Here is a 12019-nt window from a genome sequence, read left to right as displayed (position 1 = left end):
TATCCGATCTCCCATGGAATGATTTCGCACATGGATATGTCATGAGTATAACTCGATGAATACAGCATGACATATCCATGTACGAAAGTATTCCATGGGAGATCGGATAGGCAGCCTGATTACTATAGAAGCGAATCACCGGGCGTATATACGCCCTGAATACCACGAAATAATGCCTATTATTCCTCAAGCACCACTAGGTAGCTCCAGGCTACCAGGAGGTTTTTCCTGGCATTGCGCAACGACTGTCCCATATTCCATGGCTAGACTCGACTTCTAAAGAAAGAAGAAACCTTGAGACCGTCCATCGGTTTCACCAAGACCACCCAGCCGTGTCAGCATATGTACAGCAAAAGAGGCGTAACATAGTTGTGGCCCGGACCACTACGACTGCTGACCCATACCCAGGCCTAAGAACTCGAATAGAATAGGGTTGCCTGCAACAGCGATATACGCAATACCTAGTTATGATTAGTTGTCGATCTATTGTTGATAGCATATAACATACCGGTATACACAATCAACTTCGTGACAACCTCAACATCATAGCGCACTCGCGGTGTCGTAAGCTTCATGAAGATCTCCCGCTTTTCATTCTCCTCCTCGGTTGGGCTTTGTGTGAGCGTGTGGACATCGCCAGCGACGTCTGTGTCGCTCCTTGGAGGAGTAGACGCATTCTTGTCGTTTACATGCACTTCACCTGTGCCCATCATCTGCTCGTACGAGTGTACCCTAGACGCCATGGGTGTAGGCAGGAGACCTGCGCCCAGTAGTGGTTCCCCCTTCTCGATGTTGGGTGTATCAAGGACTGCTGGGCCGGGTATCCAAGCGGAGTCTTCGGGTACCGTACCATCTAGTGAGTTGACACTTTCCCGTCGTCGGCGATTTCGGTAAGCAAGCGTCTCGTAAGCATCGGCAGCAGACTGTGGCCCAACGGATACAGACCGCTTACGCGGGTGGGCGAGGTTCTTCAGCATATGTGGCAACTCTGATGCAGGTGGAATGACGTTGTCGTCATCAGCGAAAGGCTTAATGGACTTGTACTTGGACGCGTTGAGGAAAAAGGCGCGGGGCATGTTCCAACGGGCCTGCTCTAGAAGACGGAAAATGGGTGGCAGGATAGTAAACAAGGCAGGCTTCATGGTCGCTCTCCAGACGAAGATTACTACAACACCGAGTAGAATGCGAATTGTTGCCTTGAGCAGACCCATCTCTACCAGATCGAATGGAACCGACGAGGGGTATGCATCTTTCAAGGCATAGCCGGTCTGAGCGTAATGCCATGCACCAAGATTGATCCCAATGACTACGCCGGAGAAGGATACGCTATCGTCGTAGCATGGACAGTCGTCGGCAGGCTCCGGATGGATGCGCACCAGAACGCACACGACCAAAGTTGCGATGAAGATGTCCATGTAACTGCCACTGAAGACGAACGAGTCCATCCAGTCCCCGCAGACCAATTGGAATGCCGTGATCAAAGCACCCATTATACTTCCGACCAGGACATCCAGAAACCCGTGCATGCCGCAATACAGTCGCCCCGCAATGATGGAGAGCGCGTAGAAGTAGAACAGCGCCTGCAAGCCCGCATTCCAGTTTGAATTGTCTTGCTCGGCTGACTGGCGCAACGTGTATATGGCATAGAAGGCGACCGATACCGCGTTGGCAGAGTGCGACGATGGGAAGCCGTATTCGAGCGCAGCGGACCCGGACATGGATATACGGGCAAGTGGGGGTGATAAGGGCCTGGGCAGGCAGAGCATGTCCTTGAGGAAGCCCGTTCCGTACACACCGGCTGCAAGCATGAAGACAGTTCTATGTACGTCAGACGTCGCACGATAGTGAGAGACAGCTTCTGACATACGCTCGGCCAATGCTAGTGTAGCCGCACCAGAACTGGATGGGCAGGAACACCATGAAGAAGGTATGTGTGCCGAGGTTGGCGGTATAGGCGAAGTAGGAGTCGAGGGCGGGCGAGCGCATCTTGTCCTGCATCAGGGCGAGCCAGGGCGTCTCCCAGCGCACAATGGGTATGAGGCGGTTGCGCAGGGCATTGCGCCATCTGGGCAGGCGTTGGGCATAGTGATCGTGGCCCTTGTTGCCCGCGTCCAATTTGGGCTCCGTGGTCGCTGCGGTGTCTTTGGGCGCATCATGTCGCGGACTCATGGCAGCGGTCGCAGAAAGGGGGTGGGCGAGTTAATCGAACGTGCATGTCCAGCGGCAGCGATAGCGTCGTGGAGTAAGACGAGGCTGTGGGCTTGGATGCATGCCATCGATCGATAGACATGGACAGGCACGTTGCAACTTGGCGCTAGTTTAGCGAGCCGCTGGAGACGTAGCGTGGTTGCCATATGCGACCGAGCCCTCTAACAGTCAACATCCACCTCTCTTAAGCCTCGACCACTCGCTCCCCACACCAACTCCAACACCATCTTCCTTCTCCGTATTGATAACCTCGTCTGAAACAAGACACGACTACACATCCCGCACACTTCCAAACATGGCCACCGCACCTTCCCAGAACTACGACTATCTCCGGCGCAAGCAGAGCACAAAGGCGGCCGTTTCATCAATCACACCAGTCCGCAGCCACGCCCGCACACCGAGCGAGCGCAACAGCAATGGCACCGTTAGCTCATATGGAACCACCAACACGCGCGACACAGCCATCACCGAACCACCAGCCTACTCCAAGAAGCTCGTTGTTGTCGGTGACGGTGGATGCGGAAAGACATGTTTGTTGATCAGCTACAGCTCCGGCAACTTCCCAGAGGTACGCACTACCAGCTAAAAAGACATGTCATGTGATTCTAATGCGACTGCAGAAATATGTACCAACAGTCTTTGAGAACTACATCACTCACACTCCTCATCCTCCCACAGGCAAGATGGTCGAACTTGCTCTGTGGGATACCGCTGGACAGGAGGAGTACGACAGATTGCGACCGCTCTCCTACCCAGAGACAGATGTCATTTTCGTTTGCTTCGCGATTGACTGCCCCAACTCACTAGAAAACGTCATGGACAAGGTAAGATACTTCGATTCGTATACCTCGTACATCAGCTGACAGCATCCAGTGGTACCCAGAAGTTCTCCACTTCTGCCCAACAACGCCCCTCATGCTGTTGGGCCTCAAGTCCGACTTGCGCAACAAGAAGAATTGCATCGAGCTACTCAAGACACAAGGCCTGACGCCCGTCACATCGGAGCAAGGTCGCGCGGTTGCGAAGAAGATGGGCGCCGCCTACATGGAGTGCAGTAGTAAAGAACAAGACGGTGTAGAGGAGATCTTCGACATGGCCGTCACAATGGCCGTTGGCGAGGAGCACAAGGAGCAAGAAGAGCGCCGTGTCGGCACAGCGACCTCGTCAAGAGGGAACACGTCGTCGTTCCCTGCTGGGGGCGGTAAGAAGAAGAAGCGCAGCGGCTGCAAGGTCCTATAGTTTGTTTGTGTCTATCGAGAGGAGAGCATATCGAGATTCACGACGCTGGACGACACGATCAAGATGTTTAATGACATACGGCTCACCTCCACCACTGTCCGGGCATGTTCGCTTCCTCTTAATCCTAGGGAAGTCTTTTCATGTACATGGCCGCCTGGCGTTTGGGTTTCCTTTTGGCATGAGAATGGACGCAGCGATTCCATAGTCCACAGTAGCAGCATTTTCTTTCTTGTATCTGTATTCGGTATTCTGTATGTATGCATGGCGCGAGTGGGCGATCAAATTTGCCTGCGCCGGGGAAGTAAATCAAACATATTTCTGAAACCTGTTTTTCTCCAAATTGATCGTCACTAGCCGATGACAGAACTCGTGTCGCTGACCGCCTTCATACATGCTTTCGCCCAGATGTACATGGCACGTGAAATGGTGCATACCTTAGTCTCAAGTATCACACACACGGTGTATCTTCTGTGTAAAGGTATAGTACAACGTGGTAACTGCGATCCCCTGGTGTCGCGCATCGTGCCAATGACTCGCTCTGGGGTATCATTACATCATACTTGCTATCGCCATGGTCTGTTCGACGGCTGGCCGTGCACCTCCGGGCGCGTTGTTGTTTATCGCAAACTAACAAGGTGTCTCCCTGCCACCACTCATTTCCTTTCCTGAGGCACTTCCGTCTCGCCTTCATGTTCCGTTGCGCCCTCCTGTGGTCCTTCTTGTTGCTCACTCGGGTCCTTGGCCATGACGTTCTCAAAGTGACTCCATAGCGACTCAACGGGTGCGAACTCGTTGCCGACGGATGTGACTTCTTCGAGCGAACGGTTCAGCTTGTTGATGTTTTGTAGGACGACTTCTAGACTCTGACCGTTGGTTAGTATAAACCAGTGTAGAAGCTGGGACTTGGAGGGCTGCGGTGCGCTCCGTGGTGGATTGGATGGGTGCACGTACTTGGGCAATTTCAGTGACGAGCAATTCGCGCTGTTGTTCGTAGTATGTTTTTGACGGCGCGGTGTCTTGACCGTTGGTTGACGCGGGAAAGTATGGCGGTGCCATGTTTGGTGTTCTTCCAAGGTTCTGTGTCGTTGCGATCACTTAACACAACGAAAAAACCTGAAAAGGCCTGCAGCCTACAATGGAACCACAGGAAGCAAACAAGAAGAAGTCGCGTCAATATAGGCTTCACGGTGTTCGATATATCTTGATTGGGGTGCGCTGGGCGCGAATCTTGGGTACCGGGAGCCTTTTCGTGACGCCGGTCAGACGCGTTAGGTAAGTTCTCCTGCGCTAGTCAACGTACGGTCTAGATCCTTCACCCGGCCACTCATGTCCCATGGATCCAGCCTTTCCCAGCTACGGACGCGGGTAATAGTGGGTAGGGCTTAAGCTAAAAAGTTTCTTAAAGCTGCGGTCTGAAGCTCCTCGACTCTCGTTTTCCATCCAAGTTTCCGACATCCAGTCCCCACGGCGCGATCACCGCCGCGATGTGAGTCAGTATACCCTTTCCCTATCACTCCCACCCCTTGGATGATTATAAACCTATAAATCAATCTGTCAATCTACCGACTCCGCCGTACGATGTAACATCGCGGTGGTCCTGACGACCAAAAATTCACGCACTGACCTTCACCGTTTTACGTGAATTTCACCGCTCTTTTATACAAGCAAAGACTAACAAAGGCTTTGCTCTAGATCATCCTATACTATGGCGGCTGCCCCAGCCCCCAAACAGATCAAAGAACCCTTCCCGATATCCCACGTCGCCGGCCGCTACCTCCTCTTTGATGTGGACGTTATTGCGCACTGCCGTCGCACGCACAACATCTGCGGTCTCCTCGTCGGTACGATACCGAACCTCAGCCAGCAGAACGTTTTTCTGGGCATACCACTTGAACTCATGCCGGAAGAGGCTCGGGTACTCGTCGATAAAGGCGCTGCGTATCTCGTGGATGATGCGCAGGCACATCAGAAGGCTTTTGCGGAGATGAGCCGCGAGGACAGACTGAGGTATATGGAGGAGATGGATAAGCGCGGTGAGGATGTTACCAAGGAGCAGACTGAGCTGGCGGAGAGGCGGAAAGAGAGGGCGTTGGAAGCGAAGGGGCTTAAGAGGGAGGAAGTCGAGAAGTCAAGTGTTGCTGCTAGCACTGCTTCGGAAGATACTCTGCAAGGAGATGACGACAGTCTCACGAGCTCGGGTCTTGGATTCATCATGAAGGGGTCAAGCTTCGCCGACTCTTCCGCGTCAGCGAAACCAACCAAGGTCACGGTGCCTTCGAGTCCTGCTAGCTCCGTCACTGATAGCTCGGATCTCGGTAGCTCTGGTCTCGGCTTCATCATGAAAGGCTCTAGTTTCTCAGACTCGTGGGTACAGATCAAGGCCCCCAAGGTGGACTCCTCTGTCGAAGACGTCTCGCTCTTCGATGCTGCGCCCCCTTCGCCTGCTCCGGAACCAGCTGTTCCTATCCAGGCCAGCGCGCCGAAAGGTGTTGCTGCCCAGAAGCACTTCGTCACACCAACAACTTCATATCCTCCTCTACCGACGCCCGCCAAGGACCCGTCTGTCCCTCCACCAGCTGTACCGGACAGCTACCCGCTGTTCCGCTACCTACACTCCAAGGGCTACTACCACATGCCCGGTCTACGCTTCGGATGCCACTACAACGTGTACCCAGGCGACCCCCTTCGGTACCACAGCCACTTCGCCGCCACTGGCTTGGGCTGGGACCAGAAGTTCGACTTGCTGGATGTTGTCGGTGGAGGACGCCTCGGTACTGGAACGAAGAAGGCCTACATGATCGGTGGTGAGAACCCCGAAGTAGATGCTCAAGAGAATGAGCCCGTGAGGGCGTTCTCTGTTGAGTGGGCGGCTATATGAGTGCTGCATCACTACGACTGCATACATGGATGTTACGACTTGATGAATACAATGCATAGATAGAAGAACAATGATGAGCCTTTGTTCAACACACATTTGATTGAATTTGTGTTTACATTTGTGACGGTGACTAGAACTCCAACGCAGCCGCGGTGGCCTGCCCTTCCACTGCGCTCTGCTCTGCATCGTCGCCCTTGGGCCCCTTACCCTTCCTATACACTCGCGCATCTCTAGGGTCGAATCCGCCATTTCCCCAGAGCGCCCACTCGGGCGTCTCGTCGCCAACATAGTCTTCTGGTCTCCAGCCCACTACTTGACCTTCCTCCATCCTCGTCCCTTGTACCTTGCCCTCATAGAGATCAAAGAAGCGCTCGAAATCTATTCTTGTCGCCCACTTGCCGTTCTTCTTGAACCTCGTGCGGTCGGTTAGCAGGATGCAGCAGGAATGCGCATGTTCGGCGCCGATACCATAGGTCAGGCCGCGGTTGTTCAATTCTTTCTCGAGTTCCGTTACGAATTCGGCAACTTCTTCGTAGAAGGGGACGTTCTGCATTGTGAGGCCTGCAGAACCTGCAGCTGAGGTACCGCAGTATGTGACGCCTTTGACTTCGACAAAACCAGGCAATGCACGTTCGACAAGGTCAGCGTATCCACGCACCTCCTCAGCCATGTTGAAGCCTTTTACAAGTGTTAGGCGGAAGACAGTGCGTTGCTCGAATCGCCGATTACGAAGGATATCTAGACAAGCACAGAAGCGCTCCCAGAAATCCCGATGAAGAGGTCGATCAATCTTACGAAGACTGTCTTTGTTTGATGCGTCTATGGAGACATAGAGCTGAGTTACTGGGATCAAAGAAGCTAGTTGAGCTGGGTGCTGTGCGTTACAGACAAGGAACGTGGAGATGCGGTTCTGATGCATGATCCCGAGAAGCTCATTGATGTGTGGGTAGAAGATTGGTTCGCCGACCAAACTCAGGGCGCAGTGACGAATGCGCATGGCCTCGCTGAAACGCTCGGCTCGGACACCGGGGACTCCCTTCATCATCTTGATCTTCTTGTAATGTGCTGCTGTGATGCCGTCGAATATCAGATCCGGAGCATCGGTTATCCAGCGCCATGTAGTGCCGACCGGATTGGTGCCGTGTCGCCAGCAAAAGACGCATTTGTTGGAGCATGAGAGAGACGGGGTGGCTTCCATGCATAAGTGAGAGGCGATGCCGTAGAAGGAGTACTTATAGCAGGAGCCTCGGCCTCGCAAAGCAGATTTAGTCCATCGGCAGATCTTGACGCCCGAATGAGAGCCGATGATGCTGTAACCCTGCTTGGTAAGAGCGGCATACGTAGGAGAGGTGGTAGGAACCATCTCCTTAGGAGCCTGACGGGATGAAGTGGCCTTGACAGGTTCGGGGGTGGTTGCGGAATTTTTGTAGGTGGTAAAGTCGACCGGAATTGGAGCGTTCACCATCGAGCCTAAGTCCTCAACATCGTCTACGCGTGTATTTTGATCGTTCCCATCGTCTAGATCCTCTTCGTCGCTCTCAATGGGATCTCCGCTACCCGGGACACCGTCACCGAGTCCTCGGCCTTCGGCGATCTCCACGAGCGCGTCCTGAACGCCTATCCTCCAATCTTGTAGCATCTGCTCAGCATCGCTCTTGACGTCGGCCATACCAAGTGGGTATGCTCTCTTCCTGCCAGTCAGCCTGGCCATCCACTTGTCCACCTCTCTCGATTGGCTGCAGAAGCCCTCTTCTTCAGTCGGCCATTCTTCTCTATCGCCGAAACCAAACACGGCGTATCCTAGCAAAGCGCTCAATGGCGCCGTGTCGATCCTGAAGTCGTTGTGCGTCTCCTGCAAGCTCTCTACAAAGACGTCCAAGACGGTGTCAATGTTGTACGTGGGTACGAGAATTATGTAGAAGTGCTTGACGTTCGCGTCGGTTTTCGGTGGGCTAATGAAGTAGTCGTCGTGTTCGATGTAGGATATATCGAGCGTCTGGGGCTCTAGGAAGGACTTGGATTGATCGCATCCCCTGCAACGTGAAGCAGGAGGTCAGTCGACGCCTCATATATGTCGTGCATGCCCAAAACGTACCTTGTCCATTCGGTCAGGACTTGCGCGAACTGCGTAGCGTAACGTTCAGTCGTCCCAGACAGCGATTGGAAGAATATCAAGGGTTGGATTCTATCCGTCTTATGATCAAATGCAGGAGCTGCGACCACCTTCTTCGGCACCTTCCTGCCCTTGACTCTTTTGGGGCCCTTCTTAGTCTCCGCGACGGCAGCCACTGCCCTTGTGTCGTCCTCGGCAAGGTTATCAACATTGAGCTTGGCAGAGTTGAGCGTCGTGGTGTATTCGGGCAGCCATTCGGGTTTGAGCTCGACGGCGGTCTTGGGCGAGGAAGGAGCGGGTGATACAGAGAGCTTCTCTCTCTGGTCGCGGTCGCGCGCGTATATGACAAGGCGCGCGATGGTCGCTACTACTAGTGCAGACAGTAGGATGGGGAGCCGATGCTCGTGCCATATGAGGAGTACCTCTGCAGTGTGATTAGCAACAATCACACGTGATGACCCTAGTGACCTACCAGCTGGCAATTGGTCCAGCAGCTCGAGTAAAGCCATGGCGCTGCTCTCGATGTTGCGCAGGCGTTGTCTTTGGGGTACGAACTTTTGGCCAGCCACTCGCGTGGGGTCAATTACCTAGCGCCAGGCGGGGTTCGTGGCTTCCGCGCTGGACCCTGCACTACTATCCACCCTGAAGGCTTCATCGTGCTCTCGCACATCACACTTCTACTACCACAACAGTGCATCGCGTGTTTCGCGCAGATCCATGTTCATTGCACTGTTCGCGAGTCCTAGTCATTTTCCCGTTGTGGATACGTTGCCCGCTTCTCCATGCACCCTCATCTTGCCTACAGAGCCTTCTGTACTCTCCTGCAAGAAGACTGTTAGTGACAGAAGATCATAGATACTGATACTACTTGAGGGAAGCACTGGTTCTATCGAGTATCAACGTTAGGCTGTGGTTCTAAGTCCCAGTGTGACCTTATCTAGTCACTTTCTTTTTCGCCTCTCACGTTCATCAAGCATCTCTGCCATGCAATTTTCAGATATCTCATGAATTGCGCAAAACACGATGTCGAGTTGCTTCTTCTACGTTATGTCTGTTTCCATACTGTCAGACCATGCGTTTCGTCATTTGTTACAACTGCGTCCTGAGCAGCTTTGTGCTTTTCTTTATGTCCTTCGTCAGGAATAATGATATGGAACTTCTTATATAGAGTCTAGTCACGGTAATCGACACGGATATCCTGGTTCTAATCTATATGCCTCCAGCTTGATCAACGGTTAGTGGGGCGATATGTTCTATCTGAACGAAGGACTGAGCTGATGGCGAATGTCGGGAAGGGTACATATCGCGAGTACCATATGCAGCGAAAAGTATTCTCGGGCGAGCCTTACAAATCTCTGCTTGTATTCGAGCAGACGTCTTTTTATCTCGAACTGAGCAGTCCACGTTCCAGTGGCTGTTTGGTGGTGTACTTTTCACTTCGCCAACGCGCCAGTGCTCGACGACACGCACCAGACTGCTCAAGTTGTTGCATTTTCACTTTCACTTTCACTTTCACTTCTCGCTACCACACCCCGCATTTTTCCGGTGCCGTGGATCCGAAATCACGCATGCTTGGCGTTGTTTACAACTGGAGTTTAGAAGCTGAACTTAACAAAATTGCCCGCACTGACAGTGGCAGCTACTACTCGACTAACAGCAACAACGCACCCTTTAGGCCCAGCCTCCCCGTCACAGCGACGATCACTTGAAAGTTCATCTGTTCAACACTTCGACAACACTAACCATGGTCGGTTTCAAAAGCTTCTTGTCTGGGAAGTCATTTCGCCGCAGCCACGATGGCGACCGCGCCAAATCAGAGCCCAAAAACAGTACGAACAATGACGCCGGTGTCAGCGCTGGCATAAGTAGCAATAGCATTGCTCAAGATTCGGACGACAAGCGCAAGGAATCTACACGTCTTATCGCTGGTTTCCAGAAGGTCTTCGGCAATCATCGCCGTCGTGACCATGTCTCTCCCTCGCCCTCTGCGCCGGCTACACCTACTTCCACTCCCAAGAGACTCTATCGATTCCAGTCGCCTAAGCAAAAAGAGGTCAGTGATTTAGATGAGACCTGAGAGAAGATGTACTAACCTTCGAGAAGCAAACATCTCCTACTCCATCACCACTTTCGACAGCGGATGACACAATATTCGAGTCCGAGGCTACTACATCATCTCATATGGTCCCTTCAAGTACCCCACCTACAAGCCCTTTGACTCCACTTGGCGACGCGCATTCCGCGATATCAGTCCCCAACGAAAGTCAAGTCGATGTTACACATATCACACCACTTGCGAAGTTCTCGATCAACAACGCGAGGCCTATCATCGAAACCCCAGTGGAAAGTGGTCTCAGATCCGACAACGGAAAGTATAGCGATGATGACCCTGTACTTCGGACGACCTCCGACCCTGCTACCGTCGACGATACCAACATCAGTTCTGATGCTCGTACTGATAGACTCAAGGCGGCCATAGAGGGCATGCGCGCAGCAGAAAAGCTGCTGAATCAGCGCCATGCTACCATCAAACCACAGGCGAATACAAGTAAGCGCGTAAAGCCTTTGGATACCATCGGCAAGCATGTGGGACCCAGAGACAGTCATGGCATAGCTCGTCTGCCGAACAGTCTTTCTGCGCTCAACCACCGCCAAACCCATCTAAGAACCGCAAATCAGGCTATCGAAGCCGCAAGAAGGCGTCAGGCTGTCAGATATCTCGCTTTCTACGCAGCAGACGGCTGTCCGAATAACATTGACATCATCGATCGTATCAATGCCCACTTTCATCTTCAAGCCCGCCACGTCGATGGTGAGATACCTGACGCTACCTTCGATGTCAATGGCGTACACATCCGCGCGAGTCAGATGCCAAAAGGTTCTGTTGAGCGCAATTGGATCATACGCTACAACGCTGTAGTCAACAACGCTGAGCTTGTCGAACGCCGACTCATGAACAGCGAAGACCACGAGATGATCGTCGCGCAGCTCTTCCCCGAGGAGCGCGGCCACATACTGAAACCAGAGCACTTCGAAATCTTCATGACTGGTCTTGGAGAAGAAGGCATCCTCACAAAAGCGCAGGCCAAGTCCATCGCTACTGTCGCCGTCAGCAAAGAAGAATTCGACAAAGGCATACACTACGTCGAAGCTGCCAACAGCAAAAACACTCACCGTCGCAACCCCACCGCAGCAGCCATGTTCGACATACCCCAGCAAGCCAGCCGAAGTACCGCGTCCTTTTCATCTCGCCCAGCCAACGGTCAGAACCAACACGAGCTATACTACTACCTCCGCATCCTAGTCGAAGCCGCAGTCTACAGCCAAAAATTCTGGAAAGGTTACTTCTTCCCCAACGCATGGAACAAGCTCAAGAACTTCTACGACGCTCACAAGCTTTCGCAGGAGGGCTGGCTTCTACCTCCTCATCTGACCGAATACAAGCGCAACTGGACACACCGTGAAGTGCGACTTTTGCAGCGCGGCCAGCTCATCTGCGATCTGCTCAAACAGTACGAAGCGGGCGAAGTAACAGACTTCGGTATCATCCGCGCTACTCGTGCGACGTTCGTTGGTATCCC

General features: G+C 53.0%; 5 protein-coding genes across 5 annotated transcripts; 2 read left to right on the top strand and 3 right to left on the bottom strand.

The window, feature by feature from the left end:
- Positions 1 to 384: 384 nt before the first annotated feature.
- J4E84_010324 (uncharacterized protein) lies at positions 385 to 2169 on the bottom strand (the record flags this gene model as incomplete). The annotated part of the gene is made up of 3 exons (XM_049392880.1): positions 385 to 461; positions 509 to 1818; positions 1868 to 2169. The coding sequence occupies 3 exons, from the start codon at positions 2167 to 2169 to the stop codon at positions 385 to 387; spliced, it is 1689 nt and encodes a 562-aa protein (XP_049239438.1).
- A 334-nt stretch (positions 2170 to 2503) lies between these two features.
- On the top strand, positions 2504 to 3447 carry J4E84_010323 (uncharacterized protein; the record flags this gene model as incomplete). The annotated part of the gene is made up of 3 exons (XM_049392879.1): positions 2504 to 2776; positions 2829 to 3032; positions 3082 to 3447. 3 exons carry the CDS (start codon positions 2504 to 2506, stop codon positions 3445 to 3447), a joined length of 843 nt encoding a protein of 280 aa, XP_049239437.1.
- A 653-nt stretch (positions 3448 to 4100) lies between these two features.
- On the bottom strand, positions 4101 to 4503 carry J4E84_010322 (uncharacterized protein; the record flags this gene model as incomplete). Its single annotated transcript, XM_049392878.1, has 2 exons — positions 4101 to 4310; positions 4399 to 4503. 2 exons carry the CDS (start codon positions 4501 to 4503, stop codon positions 4101 to 4103), a joined length of 315 nt encoding a protein of 104 aa, XP_049239436.1.
- A 649-nt stretch (positions 4504 to 5152) lies between these two features.
- J4E84_010321 (uncharacterized protein) lies at positions 5153 to 6325 on the top strand (the record flags this gene model as incomplete). Its single annotated transcript, XM_049392877.1, has 1 exon — positions 5153 to 6325. One exon carries the CDS (start codon positions 5153 to 5155, stop codon positions 6323 to 6325), a length of 1173 nt encoding a protein of 390 aa, XP_049239435.1.
- A 130-nt stretch (positions 6326 to 6455) lies between these two features.
- On the bottom strand, positions 6456 to 8947 carry J4E84_010320 (uncharacterized protein; the record flags this gene model as incomplete). Its single annotated transcript, XM_049392876.1, has 3 exons — positions 6456 to 8358; positions 8421 to 8862; positions 8911 to 8947. The coding sequence occupies 3 exons, from the start codon at positions 8945 to 8947 to the stop codon at positions 6456 to 6458; spliced, it is 2382 nt and encodes a 793-aa protein (XP_049239434.1).
- Positions 8948 to 12019: the final 3072 nt, after the last annotated feature.

Source organism: Alternaria hordeiaustralica, assembly GCF_023758085.1.
Source record: "Alternaria hordeiaustralica strain BMP 2776 chromosome Unknown scaffold_39, whole genome shotgun sequence".
Taxonomy (NCBI): Eukaryota; Fungi; Ascomycota; class Dothideomycetes; order Pleosporales; family Pleosporaceae; genus Alternaria; species Alternaria hordeiaustralica.
The sequence above is the reverse complement of the archived record's forward strand: the minus strand, read 5'-3'. Positions and strand labels throughout refer to the sequence as shown.